The 23,331-nt window shown below is 24.3% G+C and overlaps 4 protein-coding genes across 4 annotated transcripts; 3 read left to right on the top strand and 1 right to left on the bottom strand.

The window, feature by feature from the left end:
• Positions 1-404: 404 nt before the first annotated feature.
• Positions 405-1,385, top strand: OCT59_020033 (uncharacterized protein; the record flags this gene model as incomplete). Its single annotated transcript, XM_066143918.1, has 3 exons — positions 405-937; positions 1,020-1,099; positions 1,177-1,385. The coding sequence occupies 3 exons, from the start codon at positions 405-407 to the stop codon at positions 1,383-1,385; spliced, it is 822 nt and encodes a 273-aa protein (XP_066005622.1).
• A 2,555-nt stretch (positions 1,386-3,940) lies between these two features.
• On the top strand, positions 3,941-4,747 carry OCT59_020032 (uncharacterized protein; the record flags this gene model as incomplete). The annotated part of the gene is made up of 4 exons (XM_066143917.1): positions 3,941-4,042; positions 4,446-4,513; positions 4,580-4,615; positions 4,696-4,747. 4 exons carry the CDS (start codon positions 3,941-3,943, stop codon positions 4,745-4,747), a joined length of 258 nt encoding a protein of 85 aa, XP_066005621.1.
• A 265-nt stretch (positions 4,748-5,012) lies between these two features.
• OCT59_020031 (uncharacterized protein) lies at positions 5,013-5,874 on the top strand (the record flags this gene model as incomplete). The annotated part of the gene is made up of 5 exons (XM_066143916.1): positions 5,013-5,168; positions 5,240-5,261; positions 5,330-5,413; positions 5,493-5,537; positions 5,618-5,874. 5 exons carry the CDS (start codon positions 5,013-5,015, stop codon positions 5,872-5,874), a joined length of 564 nt encoding a protein of 187 aa, XP_066005620.1.
• Positions 5,875-19,458: 13,584 nt separating this feature from the next.
• Positions 19,459-21,715, bottom strand: OCT59_020030 (uncharacterized protein; the record flags this gene model as incomplete). The annotated part of the gene is made up of 14 exons (XM_066143915.1): positions 19,459-19,654; positions 19,743-19,869; positions 19,942-20,032; positions 20,114-20,176; positions 20,262-20,472; positions 20,538-20,579; positions 20,656-20,695; positions 20,769-20,790; positions 20,869-20,972; positions 21,045-21,137; positions 21,202-21,221; positions 21,289-21,346; positions 21,422-21,518; positions 21,584-21,715. The coding sequence occupies 14 exons, from the start codon at positions 21,713-21,715 to the stop codon at positions 19,459-19,461; spliced, it is 1,296 nt and encodes a 431-aa protein (XP_066005619.1).
• Between the last annotated feature and the right edge of the window lie 1,616 nt (positions 21,716-23,331).

The raw sequence follows: 23,331 nt of genomic DNA, 5'->3' as shown, positions 1-23,331 counted from the left end.
TTTTTTATTTAAAATCATTTAAAAATATAAAAAAAAAATATTAAAAATATTATATTGTAAATTATTATTTTTTATTCTTGTAAATTTTTTTTTCCTTTTTTCCTTTTTTTCTTGTTTTTCTTTGTTTTATTTTTGAAACGATTTATCATTTATTTCTATACATTAACAATTACAGATACGGGTATCTTTTCATTTATTATTCCTTATTCAATTTATACATTTTTGCCCTTATACTTTACTAAAAAAAAAAAATTTTTTTTTTTTTTATTATTTAACGAAACAAACCATAATCCGTCAAATTTCCGTCAATTACGTAATCGCATAAAAAAAAAAGTTATAAATTAAGACACATTTTTTTTGGTCGACCATTTTTTTCTTTCGTTATATATATTTTTTTTAAAGAAATGTCTAAAGCGGCGATCTTACCAACGTATTATCCAATAACACCTATTAATGCACATAATCATCATACGTTATCAGATTTTATTGATCATTATGTTCAAACAAAAAAATTTAGAATATTGGGAGCTACACTCGTAGCATTTTTAATCTCATTATGGATAGTAGCAGAATTTAGTGGTACTGGATTTAATATTCATAGTTTACGATATTATAATAAGAATAATGAAGCTGCTTTGGCAGCTGCTTCCGTTATGGGAGAAGGAGGTGAAGAAGGACTTCATGGATTGGAAGTAGAAAATCATGGTCGTATTGGTCCAAGTGGTCATAATCATGGTGTTCATGAACCATTAAATTTTTATGATTCACAAGATGATCATCATTTTACCTTTAATCATCAACCAAATATTGCAAAACAACGTTTCGAGGAAGCATTGGATTTTTATTATGATTCTGAACCACAAACTAAAGTTGAATTGGAAATTGATGATTTGGTTCATGATAATCCTGTTGTAGTTTTTAGTAAATCTTATTGTCCGTAAGTAAAAAACTTTTTTGAACTTTTTGAACTTTTTTTGATCTTTTTTTTTGATCCTTAATTTAATTTCATTCATTCACAGATATTCACGAAAGGTAAAACATATTCTTTCACTGTATCATATTTCACCTAGTGTTTTGATAATCGAAGTTGATAATAGAGGTATTGTTATTATTACTTTTCATTTTAGAATTAATAAATCATTACAAATTATATAATAACTTACACATTCTTTATAGATGATGCAGATGAATTTAAACAAGCATTGATAAAGTCAACATATCGAAGTACATTTCCAAATATATTTATTGATGGTAAATCAATCGGTGGTAGCGATGAACTTGCTACTATGCATTCAAATGGTCGATTAAGTGAAATACTCGTTGATGCTGGTGTCCTTGATAGTTCGGAAATTTTAAATCACGAAATTTTTCGACCATCTTTATAATATTCAATCATCGTGATTACACTTTTTTTGTAAATTTTGGTAAAATTTCATAAGAAAAAAAAAAATAGATATATATTTTTATATTTCTAAATCATGTAATTTATTTTTCAATTTTTACACTTTTACACAATTTTACACAATTTTACACAATTTTTTTTTTTTAAAAAAAAACTATGCCTGGACTAATAAAGTCTAACAGGGCTAGTAATGTAAGATTATTCATTTAATGGCCAAAAGCGAAAAGATCGCATAAGATCCATTATGTAAAATATAAACAAAAGATTATATATATATATAAAATATAAATACAGTAAATAAAATTATAGTACTTAAAAACTTATATTTTTTTTTGACGTGGGAAATGACACGCAGTAAAAAGTTGATCCCATTTTTTTAAAATTAAAAACACGGAATAAACTTATAGAGTATTACTAATAAATTAAATATTCGGGTTAGTTTGATTGGTCCTTATATGAACTACCAAAAATAATATCAAAAAATATTAAAAATATTTATTATTATTTTTATTTTTATTGACATCTCTCAAATAAATAATAATAATAATATTGATTACGCCTGATACCTAATACTAATTACTTAATTTATTATTACTCTACCGTTATTTTTTTTGATAAACTTATTATACCCCACATTCTTTTTCATATTATTTGATATTATTTGGTGGGCGAATGTGATACATACAGTTTTTTATTGGAAAAAGGCGATTTATTTGTTTGTATTTATTCCTTTTTTTTACTGATTTTTTTTTAGTTAAAAAAGGAGTACAAGTGATAAATAGTTTCAGATAATACAAGTTTATTTTCTTGTTTCATAAAAGAAAAGTAAATAATCTAGAAGATTTCATTAACACTTATTTGGTAAAAGGTAACCAATGAAAGAAAAGAAAAAGTAAAAAGATATTTGAAAAGATTAAACTAGATTAAATTATAATAAAATGTGTAACATTTCTTTTAAAAGCATATTATAATATTATAATAATATTATAATAGGATTATCGGAGATAATAATAAAGTTAGAATTTTTTTTTTTTGATCCAATCATAATTAAAAAAACATCTGCCAATCTGTTTTTTTTTTAAGTAAATTCGCGTTTTTTTTCGCATCTTTCCATTTTGTCATGGACAAATCCCGAACCTGATTAACCGATAAAAAAATCTTTGTTTATGATTGTTTAATTGTTTACATCCATACATTCTTTTTTTTTCCTCTTTTTCACGTTATTGTCATACAAAGAATAAACGAAATATGTACACGAGGAATAAAACTTCTTGGAATTAAGATGTAAGCCTACAGATTTTATTCGTAGTTTATGCATTATCAAGTAAAATCAATTCTATTTTTAAATTTAATGATTTATATGAATTTAATCAAAATATTATTATACTGTATATACTGTACTGTATATATATATATATATATTTTTTTATATATTGTTACAATTATATATACATATATACAAATTTGACGAAACAATAAAACCTAAAAAAAGAAACCCTTCTTTAGAAGATCTTTATTTATTAGACGCCAAGTGGCCAAATGCTAAACATTCCATCTTTATTCGATTAATTGATTGATTTAACTTGTATTGCTTTGATTTGTCTTTTTTTTTGATTTTTGGACAAAGATTTCTCTGTTTATAAAACAGGTTTCTTATCAATTCTTTTAAAAAAGTAAATTTGGCTGATTTTTTTTTAAAAAAGAGTTTACCGTTAAATTGATTATATAGATTAACTTTAGCTTTATCTTGTTATCATTTTTTTTGTTACTGCGTACTGCGCAGATTTTATTTCATTGTAAAATCATCGAACTTAATTTTTTTTAACCAATATGTTGTGTCTTGGTGACCCGGTCACCAGGGTGCTGATTGTGACGTACCATTTGTAATTAACTCGTTAAAAAAAAATCGTTCTTACGTAAATCTGATTCTATTTATCGTAGATTAAATGTTAGGTAAATAACTTTTTTTTTTTTTTTTCATATGTTGATTAATCTTATATATCTTATATTCCGTCAATATCTGATAGTCTGTTACAAACTGAGATAATGTGACGACTTCGGTGACGTATTAACATTTGTGCTACTAAGTTATAAATGATTGTGTTAATGAGAAAAAAAAATAAATAAATAAAAAAAATACTAAAAATTTATAGTAAAACAAATGTGAAACGTAAAACCCACTTTTTACTTTTTTAATAAAAATACTTAATCCTAAAAAATTAAATAAAATAAAGAATATCTTTCATTTAAAAAAAAAAGCATTGTAAATATTGTACAATGGGATCAGATTTTATTGCATTAAAATATTTTTAAAAAATATTACGAAATTTTTTGCGAATGTTCTATAATGTCAACCACATGATATTACATTATCTGTTTATTATTTGTTTGTTTTAAAAAAAAAAAAATCGATTTTTTTTTTTCATTTGAGTTTATGAAAAAAAAAAGAGAATGAATGTACACAACATTTGAGTTAATCTTTGGTAATATTTGTATTGTCTCATGATTTTTTTAAATTTAAATTCATTCGAAATTGAAATGAGAAATGAAAATAGTAAAATACTTCCTTTTATGTATTCAAAAAAGGAAAATTCTATTCCAAGGGAATGGAACGTTACTACATTAGTATTTAGTATGCATGTATGATTGTATGATATAAAATCAATTGCCAATTTATCATTATTCATTTGAATCATTGAATACATTAAATGGGTAATTAAATCAATTTACTGTATATGTTATTTTCTTTTGAGCATAGCCGTGTTTATTCATCATTTAGAATTTTTATGAAACTTTTAACGAAATCGATGAATTTGAAAAAGAATTTCTCACATATGAGTAAAAAGAACAAAAAGTCAATATTAACGATATGACTCACTCGCTCATATGAGGTTTAAAAAAATATATAAATTTTCAAACAACGCAATGCTAGATTGCTATATTACTAGATTACTAGATTACTAGATAAACGATGAATCAGTCAACAATCCCTAATCATGTTTCTTTCAAAAATTTCGATATTATTGACTGAAAAGTATTATAGGTGCTATCGAATGCCATCGAAATTCTTGAATTACGGCTGAATTACGATGTCGGTGTTACGGACTTACGGTATATGTCGAAATTATTTAAATGACTTAACTATAAAGGCATTACGATATACGGCGTATGCCGTAGTCGTACTGTATTTGGTAGTATCGTTTTAAGAACGAAGTAAGTCATAATTGAAAATTATAAAATATTTTTTGCAAATCACCTAAAGCTTATCAATTTTAATATATATTTCATAATAGATCAAAAGATAATATTTTACAAATAAGACAAATAAGGGAAATAGGGGAATAGGAAATTGAATCTGTTTCTATGTTTATTGGATTATATTTTTACAGTATTTTAAAAATATTTAAAATCATCGCCTTTGTAGTGCAAATAATAATATTAATAATACATGTCAAGTTTTTTTGGGTTGATAATTATTGGATAGCGAAATTGTGTAACTCGATCAGTGTCCCACTTCCGAACTACGAAAAGTTTTTTCGCGTTTTCATAAATTATTGACAAAAGTACAAACTATTAACACCGACTTTCATGAACTTTCATGAAAAAGAAAATGACGCGTTTGATAACAATTCTACCCACAATTTTCCGCTCTTCCCGGTCACCAACATATTCTTTCTCAACAACAATACGCTTTTCTTCAACGAAATTCTCTTCCTCAACAACACGCTCCTCCACTTCACCTCAAAATTTAAATCAACTTGAACAAGTCAGTAACAAATAAGTATATATTTGAGAATCATTTAAGTATTAATAAGTTATTTATTTTATTTATTTTAGGTTAAAAGGGATTACATTATAAGTTAATAAATAAGTGGACATGTAAAGAAATCAATATTTTACTTGATTATATTAAAGAAAATTATTCAGCTTGGTCTGAAGGAAATAAAACTAGTTTTTATGATGATATTGCAAAGAATGTTTTACCTAAAAAAGGGGGAATGTCAATTAAAAGTAAATAATTGTTTATTTTTTTCTTTTCTTAATTCATATATTAAAATTATTAAAATTTTTTAATTATTTATTTTTTAAGGTAAAATTAGTGGATTAATAAAGAATTATATATTAATTAAAGAAGGTAAAGCGAAGAAAGATTGGTTTTGGTATGAAAAAATGTATAAGATCTTTGGAGTACTTAAAATGTACCTCCTTTTTTAGCAATTAGTAAGAAAACAGGTATCATTGAGAAAGAAGCATTTGAAAAACTTAAAAATAATGTTGAAGTTATAACTATTAAAATGAATCAATTGCAAGAAAGAATATTGGAAAAAAAATTGTTATTAGAAAAGGAACAATTAGAAGTTGAAAAGAAAAGGTTGGCATATAAAATAAAAAGATTAAAAATGGATTTTAAATTAAAAATGAAAGAATTAGAATTGAAAAAATTAGAATTAAAATTACAAAAAAAAGTATAGTTTTTTTTTGTTTTTTTTTTTTATAACTGGCTTAATTATAGAAATTTATTTGGAAATTCAATCAAAGTCAAGATTCAATATACTCAATTTACATTTTGAATTGGTTAATGGGTTTTACAATAAAAAATCTGAAATTCTGACTCGGCGCAATGAAAACTATAGAGAAAAATTCACATGACTGTAATTTCAGCCGGGGGCTCCCTGTCAAAATCTTAAATATCGGTGTTTGGCGCAGTATCGCTCTAGCGATAAAAAAAATCAAAACACATTTGTAATAACGCATTCAACAAATTTCTTGAATATGAGACGGAGTGGAGTTAGTGGTAAGTGTTAATCAGAAATATTAAATTGCTTTATTTTCTTCAGTGACTTATCTTCTGAATTTATGCTATAGATCCTAAATTTTTTAAGTTTTATTAACAACTTAAATACTTTATTGGTGTAGATATGTATTATTTCGAAAATCTAGTGTAGAAAAAGAGTATAGGGATGAGAATCTCGTAATTAGCAATATTAGCAATAGAAACAAAATAATTAGCTATAGATATATTATGCCGGATCCGCGTACTCCCTCCCTCTTTGATAGCATCATACAGTTCGTTTGCTACTTCGCTTTATTATTTAATAAAATTTTGCCTAAATAATATACATTGCAAAAAATAAATTGCGCAAATATATCATGATTTATTATATTTTTTATGATTTAAATGAAAAGTTATATACACATTGTAACTTGCAATAAAAATTTATTTATGTTCCATCTAGCCTTCTAGCATAATGATACATTATCATTGATAAAGAATAGTCCTAATTAAGTAATTCTAATTCCAAATTGTAGTGCCCACAAACTGGTCGAAGTGACAATCATCATAATTGATTCTAATTTTCTCACATAAACACTATACATCCAGATAATTAAAGTTGTAAAAATTTTTTTAATCTCTTTTCTTCCTTGCGCAATTTCGGCGACCCATTATCCACGATCTCACTTAAGCCAAAATCAATAAAAAAGTAATGGCGACTCTTTGGTTCATATAGAATATTTTGCTTTGAGATGTCATTGTGAAGGACGCCGCAATTATGTATTGACTTGAGTTGATTGACTATTATTTTTTTTTCCTCTTTAGTGAGTCTTTCTGGATCAACGTGATGGGCGCCCTCAATTAACTGTAATACTAACGCAAAAAGATATCCGTCATAAATGTAACCTTTATAGAGCAAACGTGGAACAGCATGACCTATAATAAATATTGCAATAGATAAGTTAATAATATCTAAAAATATTATGAATAAAAAAATTTTGTACTTTGACATTCTTTCAAAATAGAGTAAATATGAGCCTCATGTTCTAGCATTTTCGTCGCCTTTTGCTCCTTGTACACATCACAAGTCTTCCATGCCACGGATTGACCATCATAATAGCCAGAAAAAACCTTTCCAAAGGTTCCACTACCTATATATTTACCTATTGTAGTGATTCCTTTGGAAGATAACGCAGTCACTCTCTTCTTGCTACCAGTCTGAATCGAAGAACTCTTCCTCTTTTTTGAACTAGAAGAACCAGGAGGAATATAATCATCGTCAGGATCATAGTCAGGATCATCATCAGGATCATCATCAGGATCATCATCGTTATCATCATCTTCGTCGTCATCATCATCATAAGATGTAAAATTGTCATCCATCATATGATCCAATCTATTCCCGATAGTATCATTAATATTTACAAGTACCTTTAATTTAAGTTTTTGGTAAAACAAGAGTTAGTTCAACAAGAAGATATTAGAAAAGAGCATTGATAAGATGTAAATTTGTCATCTATTACACAATCCAATCTATTACCGACGGTATCATTAATAGCTAAGTGACTGATGTGGAAAACACACTCGCGTAAAGTCGGATTGATACTATCAGGATGAAAAACATGAGAAACATAGAGGTTATTTGGTTCATTTTCCGATCGTCTGAGAAAGTACGTATCAGAATAACTTGTCAAGATCCCGTAATGAAGGCCATTGCAGGCCATTTCGCCAAACACCTGAGATAAGATCCTTTTTATAAACCTAAAATTTTGATCCGTTATTTGAGCCCGGTCAGCATATCGATAAATTTCCCAGAGGTTGTAATTACCTAACCTCAAATTGTGAAACGTTTTAACCTCCACAGGCATCATGGGCATCAGACCCACTGGGGGATTATTAGTGCATAAAATGAAATCGGAAACACCCAACATTCCAATACATCTGTGTTTAAATAATGCTCCTCCTAGTAGTGGTACAACTGGGCTTATAACATTAGAATAAAACCGAAATTTTGCATCTTCTTCTACATGTAGATCCTCTGTATTAGTTGGAAACGCAGGGAACTGTCCTCCCGGAAAATGACGATTCAAAATGACATCTAGGCCGAAGTCACGCCATTCTCTCACGACACCTGGAAAGCGAGGATAAGCTGGCCCAGTTGAATTAGTTGAACCTGGAACCTGCCATGTGCAAACCGGGACGACGCGATTTAGTATCTGATTTGCTGTTTCAGTTATCATTAGTGTTAATCAAACACAAAATAAAGACTAATAGAGGAGTAAGAGGAAAACTATCGTTTTTTAATGAAAAATAATCATTAGGTGTATAATTGATTCAGATTCGAATTTGATGAATGTCATCATGTACGACATAAAGTTTCACAAGCAATTATAACAAACGTATCGCAGACGATAACTTCACAGATCTAATAATATTCAGATTGTTAACAGACAAAACGAGACCCATTATATCAAGGTTCCAGTATATTAAAATTAAAATATGTATTCCATAGATCAGCTGATAAATGTTAATTTTCTTATCAGGTCCAACCATCTTAACCCATTTTAATCTGTTAAGATAAAGTTATTTAATGGATAGATATCGGATAGCTTAATGGGTAATAACAAGTTGATAATTATTCTTGAACAATTCGTTAACAGGTTTTTTAATAGTCAAACCTAAATTCTAATAACATTAGGTTTAACACAATATTTTACAAAAAAAAAAGACCAAATTGTTAACTATCGGGTCTAAATACTATTTTAAATAATAACCAATTAGATGCAAATAGTCTTTCTTATTGGATTTAAGCTAATAAATCAGGATAAATCGATTGCAATATTGGGAACTAACTAATATTAGAATTTATTAATAATATTAAATTGTTAAATCAGAAATATTCTAATTGCATTTAATATAACAATTTATTTTTATATAAAAAAAATCAATTCTTTTTCAAATAAAAAATCAAAAAAAAAGTTTAAAAAAGCTTTGAAACTTACTTATTTAAGCTTAAAATCAAAATGATATCTATAAAAAAATTGGAGATTTTTGAAATTTACCAATTCAAAAGACAAAAGGTAATGTCAAAGCTGATATATAAATTAGAATTTTTATTTTTTTAAAAAAAAACAAAAAAACAAGTTTTAAAACAAAAAACTTTGAAACTTACTATTTAGTAGTAGTATAACTAAATGCTTTAATTTGTAATTTAAGCTAAAGCTGAAGTCGCCAGTGACACTTTAACATAATTATGTTAAAGCATTACTGGTGACTTAGATTAGGTTATGTAAGTAACTTCATAATCTATAAGTGATTTCATAGTCTAGTGATAACTTCATAATCTATAAATGGGTTTATAATCTAGTAGTAATATCATAATCTAATTACATAAACTAACAGTTACTTTATAACCTAATTACATAAACTAACTGTGTCTTCATAATCTGTTAATAACACTTTGATTGGTCGTTTTCTATAACCTAATTACGTAAACTAACTGTGTCTTGTAATCTGTTAATAACACTTTGATTGGTTGTTTCTATACCTTTATTTATGACTTTCTAGTCATTGTTTAAATTATTTCCTACTATATTATAATAGGTAACATTATATTCTAATGGTGACTTTTTAATCTAATAATAACTGTAATATTATAAACTAATGACAACTTCATGATCTAGTTGTTGCTTTTTTTTTCTTTATCTTTAGCCTTTTTACTGCTAAGATGCTATCTGTTTGTTTTTATACTTTTATTTCTTTTTTTATTAATAAAATAAATGCTATTCATTTGTTTACCTATTTCTGAACCTGTTTAGTAGCCTATTAAGGTGTTGAGGGTAATCTCTTCTGGATCTGTTTGGTTACCTTTCATGGTGTCAAGATGATGTAAAAAAAGATATCAGATGGTAGTAGATTTGTGATTAATTTTGGCTAATATTATGCCATAATTCTGGCCGATCTTTAGACATATGATTTAAGTTCCATCTCAACATTATGCCAGTATTATAGTAATGTCATAAAACTGGAAAGAAGCGTAAAGAAAACTGGCAGGAAGCTAAAGTGGTTCTATTAATTCACCAGTTAGATCTCTTTTATTTTCAGCTTAGGTACCAAATTATTGTCTAAAGTTTTGGTTGAAATTATGTTATAATAGTATTAGCCAAAATTATTGTTAATTTACTGCACCTATTACACCTTCAGTTTCTGGTACTTTCCCGTTACCTTTTTGCAACTTTTTTGTTACTTTCAAGGTACATTTATGAGATGTTATAAACACTTCTGAAGTCAGATTATAGTTTAAATTTAATCAAGATAATGAGTATGCTATTTTTTTTTAAATATCCTTATGTAATTTCTCTGTTCTTAGGTAAAATTTTTTGAGGATGCTTTTAGGAGTAGTTTTGATATTTATTTTTGTGTTTCTAAGTCATTAGTCTGAATGTGACATCACCTATGACTCTACTACCTCAGTCACGGACTTCGCAATATCTACTTCTTCTCTTCGTAAGAATGGTTAGGGGCGTGCCAGAAATTACGTGATTTAGTGGGTGGGTGGGGGGTCAGGTCCTGCAATCAGGTGTCACAATATACCTTTTATGGTAATAGTATATTTTTATAGTAAAAATATATAATTTGTTTATTAAGAAGCTTTTTTTTGCAATTATCTCACCATCTAAAAGTCCAATTTTAATGATTTTTTTTTGTTTTATAAAGTATAAAGAGAGCTACAAAATAAAAAAAAGTTTATGCAAATTGAATTATTGGATAGTAAAATAATTGTATTATAATATATATGTAATATATAGTAATTTATTTATTAAGAAGCTTTTTTGCAATTAACTTACTATATAGCAGTTCAATTTTAATGAATTTTTTTTTGTTTTGTAAAGCATAAAGAGGTCTACGCAAAAAAAAAAGTTTATGCAAATTGGATTATTGGATAGTGAAATAATTGTATTATAATATATATAATATATGGTAATAATTTATTTATTAACAAGCTTTTTTGCAATTATTTCACCATCTAGCAGTCCAATTTCAATGAATTGTTTTTTATTTTATAAAGCATAAATGGGGCTACAAAACAAAAAAAAGTTTATGCAAATTGGATTCACTGGTAAAAAAATGATTTATCCTACACATATCTTACACATATTGGGTACTTAAAATGTAGAAAATCATACACAAATAATACACATATCATACACATATCGGGTACTAATATATATATCATACATATATCAGGTACCTGATAGGTATACTATATATATAAGTACCCGATATGCGTATTTATGTGTATTATTTCATAAGTTTATTTTCTACATTTTGATGCCGATATATGTAAGATATGTGTAGGATATGTGTAGGATAGACCATTTTTTTACCAGTGATTATTAGATAGCAAACTAATTGTATTATAATATATATATTAATGTAATATATTATATATTATACTGTATATATTTTTAGCCAATCAGAATTCAATCACACAAGAAGATGGCTGCTCTAATGAAAAAGATAATCACGTGATTTCTGGCACGCCCCTTATACTAGGATCCCGCTTACTTATAAGATAGGTCACCCCCAGGCCTAAGGTAAAAATCATATATAAAATTCTTTGCAGATCCTACTATAAAAGGAAATTTTATGTTACATTATTATGAATTTTTTCTTTTTTAGCTAATTAACCAATAGAATTTAAGAAAAAAGTAAGGTAAAAACTATTAGTAAAGGGCCAATTTTCTACAATGACCTTTATTATAAGTAAATGGGATCCTGTTATACCCCTACATTTGCCTATATAATCAACACTTGTTATAACGAACCCTAGGGTCCAGACCTCAATTTTGCTATAAGGTTATAGTGAAGATTTTAAGAGATTTGATTGGTTAATTTATTATAGCGAGAGAAATTTATTATAGTTGTCTGAAAAATTTACTATATAAAGAGTTTGCTATATCAAAGTTTAACTGTATTATACATGTTTATTTTGTTAAATAAAATTACTGTAAATATGTTTTACTTTAAAATATAATTTCACTATTCACTATTTTGGTTATATCAAATTATCTTTTATGCTTAAGTAAAATTGTTCAGCAAGTTAAATCTACTTGTATTTTAATTTTCATATGGCTAAGTATGATATTTATATAGAAAAGCATATTTTTTATAACAGTAATAACTTTTAAATTTTTTACTTTTTTATTTATAACTTCAAAGCATAATTACACCACTTCAGTCAAATGAAATTGACTTTCTAAATTAATTAAAAGTTGTTCAGTAAGGTTAAAACTACTTATATATTAATTTTCATGAATGTGGATATAATACTTATGGAGAAAAGTGCATTTTTCATAATGGTACTAACTTCTAAATTTTTTATTTCTCTGTTTATAACTTCAGAGTGTAATTACACACTTTAGTCAAATGAAATTGACTTTCTAAATTAATTGAAATTGTTCAGCAAGGTCAAAACTACCTATATATTAATTTTTATGGGTGTAAATATAATACTTGTGAAGAAATTTACATTTTTTGTAATAAAATTAATTTAATTTTATTAATTGAATATTGTTAATCTACTTGTATATTATGTTTAATTTAGCTTCACAATGTATTGATCATATTTAAAATTGTATTTAATAAAATATTTTTAGTTAATAAATATATTTTATAAATTATATATATTATAATAAAAATTTAATTAGGTTAGAAGATTGATTTATTTATTTTTATATAATTTTTAAGGTTAGATATCAACAATGCTTAGCAATCATAATAAAAAGCTTTGCTTAAAGCTATTAATAAAAAATATTTTTGTGATTTTACCTATATAAGTGTTTTCTGGAATCCTGCAACAACACTTTTAAAGGATTTCAACTTAGGTATAACTTTTGTAAATAACACATCAAATATTTGTTATGTGAAAATCAGCTTATGAAGTGTTATGAATAATTCCATTTTTTTTTTTAATTGTTAATAATCTAAAATGCAATCTTTTCTTTATCAGCATTCATGTATTTTTTATTATTTGCCTTTTCATTTTGAGCTTTATCTGCATTATCTGTTATTATTCTCATGCAAGTAGGTATGCTATATTATTATTCTTATTAAGTTTTTTTTCTTTGCATTTTGTTCAATAGTAGAATTAATTTCATCATTGAATCTTTTACTGCAAATTTTGAAAATATTCTGAAAGAAAAAATGTATCCAATTTAATTATTGATCAATTAAATCACATACAAGCTAGTGAATACAATATAATATTTACAGTTTTAAATTTATCGTTATCTCTGAAAACTTTTAACTGTTCTGTATATTTCTTTTCTACAGTTATTAATTTCCAGAACTGTTTGATTTCTTTGCTATCCTAAATAAAATTTAATAAATACCTTTTTAATTAGTTATGAAAATGATATAACTCAACCTGTATCTTTGTCATCAATTGCTTTATAATGGCAAGAGAATATCTTTTGGTGGTTTTGTCTCCAAAATATATTGTATAGCTTTTTTGTAATTATAATATATAATTGTCTTTGAGAGACCAGCCAGGATTTCTGCTTTCTTGAATTAGAGATATTCAATAAAAAACCATTTGTATACAGTATTATAAAAAAGAACTCACTAACAATTCCATTAAAAAATTCTGGAATGACTCAATTCACATTCATTATAAGTAACTATTTTTGTCTATTTTACAAAATCTTTTTTAGTTTTTATGAATTAAGCCTGTTCAATTTTAATTGATCAGATTTTTAATTACAAAATTCTTTAACCAATCCAAATATATGATTATTAATTGGATCACTATATAAATTTTTTCTTCTAGAAAAAAAATATAGAAAAATTTTTTTCTTATTTTATAATGCTAAAAGAAATATTTTATTTTAAAATTTACCTGTAAATAAGATATCAGCAAAATATTGAAAATTTATTATCAGCATATTTTATAAAATGCTTTTTAAGAATTTAGGAGAAGCAAATGATTTTAAAAGAATAGAAGTTGAAAAAGATAAAGTAGCTTTTTTTTGATTATGTTTTTATTATTTAATCTTATATTTATAATATTACTAAATTTGGTATTTAATTGTTCTTAAATATAATGATATAATATTTAAAAAAATAATGAAAATGGATTTATAAAGCTTTTAAAATTTTTTAATAAAAAATCAACCACATCTAATTTTTCAGCTAACTAGTAATTACGAATAAGCTTTAGTTAAATTACAATTAGCTATTTTTTTTATGAAGAGTAGGTTCAAAGAATGAAATTTTTGATATATATGTTCATCAAAATATAGTATTTCAAAAGGTACTGTTTATTTATATTGCAAAAGAGTTATAATTGCTGTCTTTTTATTAAAAAGTAAATTAGTTAAATAACCAACAGGTAAATTAAGAAAGATAATTTATTTAGGATTTAATAGGATCCAGAAATATATACTATATAGGGGTAGGGTACACAAATGTGTCGCTATTATAGTGAAATTAGACAGAGTAAAGTTTTGATTTGCGTACAATTTTAGAATTTTTCATCTATAGTTAGATCATCAAGATTGCGTATTTTTTATCAAAATTTTTATATGTAAAAAATTAGTTTGCGTATTTTTAGTCTAAATTTGGCTAATCTTATATATATAATATATTTACTGTACATATTTATTTAATTAACCGCATTGTAATATTTAGTATTAATTGAAAGAAATTTCTAAGGGTTAAAAAGTGAAATTTTAATTAAAAAAATGGTAAATTCTATTTTTTCACATTAGTACTTGGTTTTATAAATAATATAGAAACCATAATAAAATAATTAATAACTTAATATCTGAAATTTTATTTGTGTATTTTTGCAGGATTTTCAATATCAGGTGTCAATTATGTGTACTACTCATATAAAAAGTCTCTGCATACAGCTTATAGTAAAAAAATTTTTCACCACCTGACCTTTATATATATATTTCTGGGTCCTGATTTAATAATATTAAAGAATTTAATAATGTTATTGGTAATATAAATGGTACCCATATAATATTAGAAACTGCTCCATTTAAATAATTTAAAATTTATTAGAATCATAAAAAAAGTATTCAATTCAATGTCAAGGTATTGTACTATTGTTAATTATTATAGCATTTTTATTGATTATAAAATAAAATGGCCAGGTTTTATTCATAATACTAAAGTGTACCAAAATTCTTTTTTTTTATCAAAATGTTTTTACATTTATAAAAGGATTGGATTATTTACTTGGGAATTCTACATATCCACTATTTATCTTTCTCATTAAACTCTTTAATAATCTTTGAAAATAATTTAGAAATACAATTTAATATTACTCATTTTTTATATCATATAGTAGTAAAAAATGCATTTTGTAGATTTAAAAATAGTTTTAGTAATTTAAAAGAATTAAATATTAGAAAATATCAACTGCCATTCATTTTACTAAGTATTGTATAATTTTATATAATTTTTTAGAAACAAATAATAATAGTTGGAATAAACTAGATGAAAACAATAATGATGATGATGATAGTGATAATGATAATAAAGAAAATAATAATATTTACAATTTAAGTGAAAATCCTTTAAAAAAAGCAAGAAAATTAAAAAGAAATCAGATAATAACCCAGTTATTTCAATAATATTTAATGTTTTATTAAATTCAATAAAAAAAAAAATTAATACAAAAATAAAGGCTAAAATATAAAATTAATCTTTTTTTGTAATTTCAAATCTAATTCTTTCATTCTTAATTCAAATTCCATCCTTGATCTTTCTCTTTTATATGCTTATCTCTTCTTTTTAACTTCTATTTTTTTTTTCCAAATTCTTTCTTGTACCTGATTCATTTTAGCTATTGCCGTAACCATAACTTTAATATTATTTTTAAGTTTTTATTTCTGTTTTTTATCCTTCTTTTTGATTTCAATTGCTTCTTTTTTAAATATACCTATTTTTCTATTTACCAGAAAGAAGGAGTTATATTTTCATTAATGTACTCTAAAAATCATATTCATTTTATCATACTAATACCAGTCTTTCTATCTTTATCAGTCTAATCATTACCCTATAAAAAGTATTTATATTTAAAATATAATTAAAAACTTTTTAAAATATATTTAATTTAAAAATTGCAAAATACTTATAATATACTTAAAATGTATTTAAAATTATCTTAAAATATATTTTTAATATATTTAATTTTTGCCTAAATGCTTAAAATATATTTAAATTATACTTAAATTAAAATTCAAGTATATTATAGATATATTTTTTACATACTTAAAATATACTTATAATATATTTTATAATATATTTTAAGTATATTTTAAATACATAAAAAATGTACTTATAATAGTCTTATAATATACTTAAATTTTAATTTAAATATAATAAAGTTACTATTAAAATATAATGTTACCTATTATAATAAAGTATAAAATAATTAAAATAATAACTAAAAAGCATACAAATAACTGATCAAAGTGTTATTAACAGATTATAAAGTCACAGCTAGATGTAATTAGGTTATAAAGTAACTGTTAGTTTATATAATTAGATTATAATATTACTACTAGTCTACTAGATTATAAATCCACTTATAGATTATGAAATTATCACTAGACTATAAAATTACTTATAGATTATGAAGTTATTAGTGTTCCGCATATGTAACTCAAAATAACTCGCATAGACTTGCATAATATAAATAATATAGTTAAAGTACTATAAAAATTAGCGTAAAACAAATTTTATTATATAAAAAATTAATTTGAAATTCAATTCGATTTGACTTGTAAGAAATACTAGAAGTTATTATTAGATTATGAAATCACTTATAGATTATGAAGTTACTTACATAATCTAATCTAAATCATTAGTAACATTTTAACATAATTATGTTAAAGTATCACTGGTTATTGCTGATACTTAAAAAAAATAACTTTTAAAACTTACTAATTTAAAGTAAAAGATAAAGTAAAACCCTAAAAAAATATATATATAATATTAGAATTCAATTTTAAATAAACTTATTTTAAATTTTTTTTTATATGTTTAAAATTAAAAAACTTTTGAAATATTTTTATTAAAAATCTTTTTTGTTTAAAAAATTTTTCAAAAATCATTTAAAAAAAAATTTTTTATTTGTTTTAAAAAATATAATTTTTTTTATTTGAGAAATTTTTTTTTATTTAAGGATTTATTTGGAAATATTTTTTAATAGAAAATTTTTTAATAAAATTAAAAAATATATATTTTATCATTATATTATTATCTAATAATTATAATAAACTGAAATAAATACAGTTTATTAAATTTATTATCTTAGCAAATAAGTCAAATGGTGATAGTTTTAATAAAATGTAAAAATACATAGTAAATAAAAATATAAAATTCTAATATATGATATAATTTAATATTTATTATATATAAAATTACTACTATTTAATTTTTCATCTTATTAAAATAAATCCAATAAGTAGTATTTCATCTTTTTATAATTATTGAATTATAATTTATAAAATATACAGTTAGCTTTTGATATAATGAATTTTTTGGTTTTCATTTCAAATTTGCTATAAAATTATAATAAAGAATTTAAAGAATTTAATTAGCTAATTTATTATAATAAGAAATACTTAATATATTTAATTAGTTAATTCATTATTTGCCAGTAAACTATAAAATTTGACTATTAAAAGATGGTGATAAGTTCACATATATTTTATCAATAATTTAAAATCTGCGATTCTGGAAAAAAATATGGGATAACTTACTTTATATTAGTTGTAGAGATATTACTATTAAATGCATCTTGATGAAACGAATTTGATGAACCAAATTTTATTTTTCCATGATTACTAGATGATGAACATTATCTTTAAAATTTTTAAAATACTAGATTTTTTTTTTAAATTCAAATTTTCAGCTCTTATAAAAGTGTCTTTTGATGCTTAAAATTTGGCATATTTTTATGCCTATAATATTAGTTTTTATATTATATTATTTTAGTAATTTGTACCTTGCATTACTAGAATTGTAGATTCCACATTATTAGTAAATATATATATAACTTTTACCAGAATTTAATAGCCAAGTTTTATGGTTCACTGGTGAATTATAAATTAATACATTTCAAGAAATTATTTTTTGCAAATTAATTTGCTTTTAAAGCAATTTTTCCAAAAAATTTTTTTTAAATATTATAAAATAATATTTTAAAGTATATTGAATAATAAATTTGCATCATTATATATTAGTTTTACAAATTTGATCAATATATACTTGTAATTTACAATATTAGTTTTATTTAATTTAGTTTAAGTTAAAAATTTTAAACATTTTTAAAAATATAAAGTTTACTTTTAATTATTTAAATAAATAAAAAAATTCTATTTATTATTTTAATATTATAATATAATTTATAGTATATATTAATTAGTCTTTAGAAAATTATGATTCTTAAAAAACTGCAATTTTATTGATTTATAACATAATTAATAAAGATTATAAGAGATTGCATCTTATATAATCAGTTTTTTTGTTATATAAAACCAAAAAGGATTATAATTTTTAAAACTATTAATCATTTTTAGAAATTATATATTTTAATATATATTAAAATTTAAAATACAAGCATTTTTTTAAATATGATAAAGATAAATTATTTTATAAAAAAGTAAATCCTATTTATATAGTATTTAAAGAAATATAAGGTTATTTATTAAAACTAAAGGCATAATAACAAAATATGGTAAAACTATATTAAAGTTTTATTATTAAAAAAATGGATACTTTTTGATAAAAGAATTTATTATAGGATTTTTGAAAGAGTTTATAGAAATACAAACATTAGTCCTATTTCAAGGAGCTGAGCATTTTAAAAAGCAACTTCATTCCAAATCCAAAGAAAAAATTTATGATAAATATGATAGATATCTGATATTGTTAATGCATGGTATAAGGTATTTAATTGCATTTAAATTTTTTATTTTTCAATACTGATATGAACTATTTATGAAAGAAACAAAAATATTGTCCTGAACATGAAGAATTAAGAACAAAAGTCATCAACATACAAGTGGAATTATTAGTAGCTCAAAGAGAGATAATAGAATTGTTAAAAGAAAGTAATTTGTGTAGATATTTTATGGTCTTGAAAATTCAATATTGCTTGTCAAAATTATTTTTTTCGATGATCAACTTTAAGATTATTATTATAAATATGGAATATTCACCAACAAAGCAACAAAGAACAGAAACATGTTTATTTTTTTTATTTACAAAAGTAACGAATATAATATTGAAATACAATAACAATCAATAATAAAACAAAAACACCGTATTTAATTACAAATTCACTTAATGCAGCATCACTATATTGATCTATGAAATCAGGATATTCTTTAATCTTTGTTCCTCCAGTAAGTTTTAATACAACTATACCATGTTTAGGTACTTCACGTGAATAGCTATTATACATAGATAATAATGAAAATAAATGATTAAATAAATGGAAACTTTTTTTTCTTTAAAATAAGATAAAAGATCATAAATTACCTGTCATTATAAGCTCCTTTGTCTTCATGTTCCCATAAATCTCTAATTGAAAGTTCACCTTGTACGTTTAGATGTGCAGTAAAATTTAAATTAATGGTAATAGATGTTTCAGCCTTATTAAATAATACTAAATAAAAAATATTTTATTAATAACTAAATTATATATTTATCTTTTTTTTTATAAACCGATTGAACTTACAAGCTACATAACCGTCAGATAATTCGCCAGTCCAAACATCCATACGTTTTGTACTTTGAGCAATATTTACAGATTTTCCCAACGGATCTTGCTAAAAGAATGTATATAATTTATTAATTAATTCAACTTATATCTCTATAAAATCTAAAATTCACAATCTAATAATACTTACATTAATAGCAATAATTTCAGTATTATTCACAATTCCCAAAACATCAGTAGGTGGATATCTAATCTACAAACAAGCAAAAAAAAGCTTTATTATTATCTCCATCATTTGTCTTTTAAATAGTAATCAGTTTAATAAAACTATAACTTACATCAAAACCAAGTAAAAGAGGAGCTTTAAGAGCAGCCCATAAAGAGAAATGACTTTTTTGTTCATCAATAGTTAAATTACCATTACCAACTTGTAACATATCAGGATCATTCCAACCACCCGGACCTGCATATTGTGTAATTTTATGTTGTTGCTGTAATATATCTAGAATTGATTCCCATCCTAAATGAATGTCTCCTGTTGTTCTCCAACTTATATGATTAAATAAATTTAGATATGTGAAAGTACCAATGAAAAAGAGAAATTGATGAGATACCTGTTTCCAACCTCATTCGCCCAAAGGAACGGCTGGCTTACCCTAAAAATATAATATTGCGTTAATTAAAAAGAAAAGTTTAATATATAATCGCATTTTACGATAAAAAATCTCATACCCCCATTCACAAATGCTATAAAAAATAGGTCTTTTAGTGGCTGATTAAGAAAAAATGGCGTTAAATATTAATACAAATATTAACTGCAACGAACTAACAGATACAATTTATACCATTGAGCATATCACGCATAATCTAAAAAAAAAGAATAATTATATATAAATTAACATTAAATGATTTATTCCGGGTCAAAGAAATTTAAATTTCACTCACCTCATATCGTTGTCGCTCAGGTATACTTTCATTATAACAATTATCATATTTTAAATAATCAATTCCCCATGATGCATATGTTATTGCATCAACATCTTCAAATCCTATAAAAAAAAAATAAATAAATAAAACCGGTTGAAACATTCGTATTTAGAATATGTAGAAGTTTAAAATACCGAGACTTCCGATTCGTCCAGCACATGTACGATACCCTGCATCACTATAAATTCCAAATAAAAGTCCTTTTGAATGCGTATAATCAGCCAATGCTATAAAATCAAATACGCGTTAGGTTAAGAATTACATAATTCGAGAAAATAAAATTTGGTTTACCTTTAATTCCACCTGGAAATCTTATAGAGAATACAGTCATGAGCATTGGATAATTAATATTATAAATTATCACTTAATTAAACTTACGTGATGTTGCTAGCATGAATGTATCCTTGTTCATCCCTTTCACCCATCCAACAATCATCTAGAAAAACGATTACGTAGTAAATATAATACATTTAAATAAGTTTAAAAAAATTTGAAATGTAATTTTTTTTACCAATATTCAAATATTTGTAACCAATATCACGTAATCCATAATCAACAAGAGCATCAGCAGTTTGTTTAATTAGATTCTCATCAATAGTACAATTAAACTGAAATCAATTGAGAAATAATTATATTATTTTATTTCGATATTCATTCCGCAGTAAACAATTACCCTATTCCAACTATTCCATCCCATCGGAGGAGTTCTACCAAGTCCATTATCCAATCCATTTGTTTCATTAATAATACAAATTAAGCCAAATAATGTCATAAACATTGAGAGAGAAACCTTTAGACTCATCATATCAAGACCTCAAATTCAAGGATTTTTTTTTTATCGTAAATTTCATGAGTTTGTATTTATTTTTTAAGACAAGTGATAAGAGTTTGAAGAAACAACCTATTTATTTACTTGTGTGTAATACAATAATTTAAATTAGGTTTAGTATTCTTTTTTTGATTAAAAAAACGTGGTCTAGACCTTATATACAGTGATGTGCCATTGGAAGATTGGAAGCACTCTTGGAAGCACCTTTGGAAGATTTGGAAGCATAATTTACTAATAAAACCTTTGGATTGGAAGCTTCCAATCCGAATTTTATTCTATTGGAAGCACAAAATGCACATCACTGCTTATATATATTTACCAACCCCATAGCAAAAAAATTTGTGTAAACTTTTAAATTTTATCACTCAAGGGATTGATAATACTATAATTTTGGGATTAGTTAGATCGATAGGAAAAAAATATAATTTAGATAATTTGTTAGTAACAGATTATATGATATCAGATATACAGAATTCAACGGAAATATAGTTTCTTTTATGATCTAAAAGTTCGATCATTATGAAATATTAGGATTCTTTAAAAACATTTTTGTTTAACGATTATACTACGATGAAAAAAAAAGTTGAAAAATCAAAAATTTTAATAAGTTCCAGAATACTTTAAAAAGTGAATTATAAAGTTGACAAAGTTGACAAATAACCTCTCATATTGTATCTTCCAGTTCTTTTTTCCCTCTTATGTTCCATCAACCTTTCTACCATTAATTTTAGCGCCATAAAAAGATTTCGAAACGTTAAAGAACGTTTCCATAGCCAGTATTTGTATATGTCACCTTTAACCCTTTTATATAATTATCTAATTAATCATAGTAACCTGCAGTAGACAATATAACCTCGTATACACCAGTAAGTGACCTTCGAATTTTGATAAATAATAGTAATTGACAATATAATAATTTAAAATCTGTTTAAAATAAACAAATCTTGCCATTTAAAAACGAGTAACTGTCATGGATAATTGAAAAAAAATCCAAGAAAGGAGTACATATTTTTAATTTTACATATTACAAAAATATAAAAAACCCTCTTCCAGAATTAATCATAAGTCCAAGATTCTTATAATTGTGATCAAAATTTTAAATTCCCAGTAAAAGCAATAAAGATGAAATATTGAAGAGATTTTGTCCACATTTCATAACGAACATCTTAACATAATCATTCCACCAATTGATAATAATCTGCTAGTATCCAGTCAGCTTCCACTGTGCTACACGTTGTTGGATAGTCTTGGGACGTCACATAATCTACCTGCATTAACTGTTATATTTGTGAACTTTTTTTCTTTACGTTATAACACTAAAAGCTTAATTCTATTTTCCAGCAAAAGTCACGTAACCTTATCACCACGAAGCTTCAAAAGATAGCCAACCAGAACCTAGGACGTAAAATCCGATCCATCCCGATATACTGTTCCCTTCAGAAAAAGCCTTGAATAAAAAAGAATAGACATTTACAAATTAAATGCGATATACACGTTTCGTATTTGCCGCTCTATGATGGGCAAACATACTGCAAGTTGGATATGAAGCATTTCATGCTATAATAGATTCTTACCGTTCAACCAAGGACGAC

This window comes from Rhizophagus irregularis, chromosome 29 (assembly GCF_026210795.1).
Source record: "Rhizophagus irregularis chromosome 29, complete sequence".
Classification (NCBI taxonomy): Eukaryota; Fungi; Glomeromycota; class Glomeromycetes; order Glomerales; family Glomeraceae; genus Rhizophagus; species Rhizophagus irregularis.
This window is presented reverse-complemented; position numbering and strand designations above follow the sequence as displayed.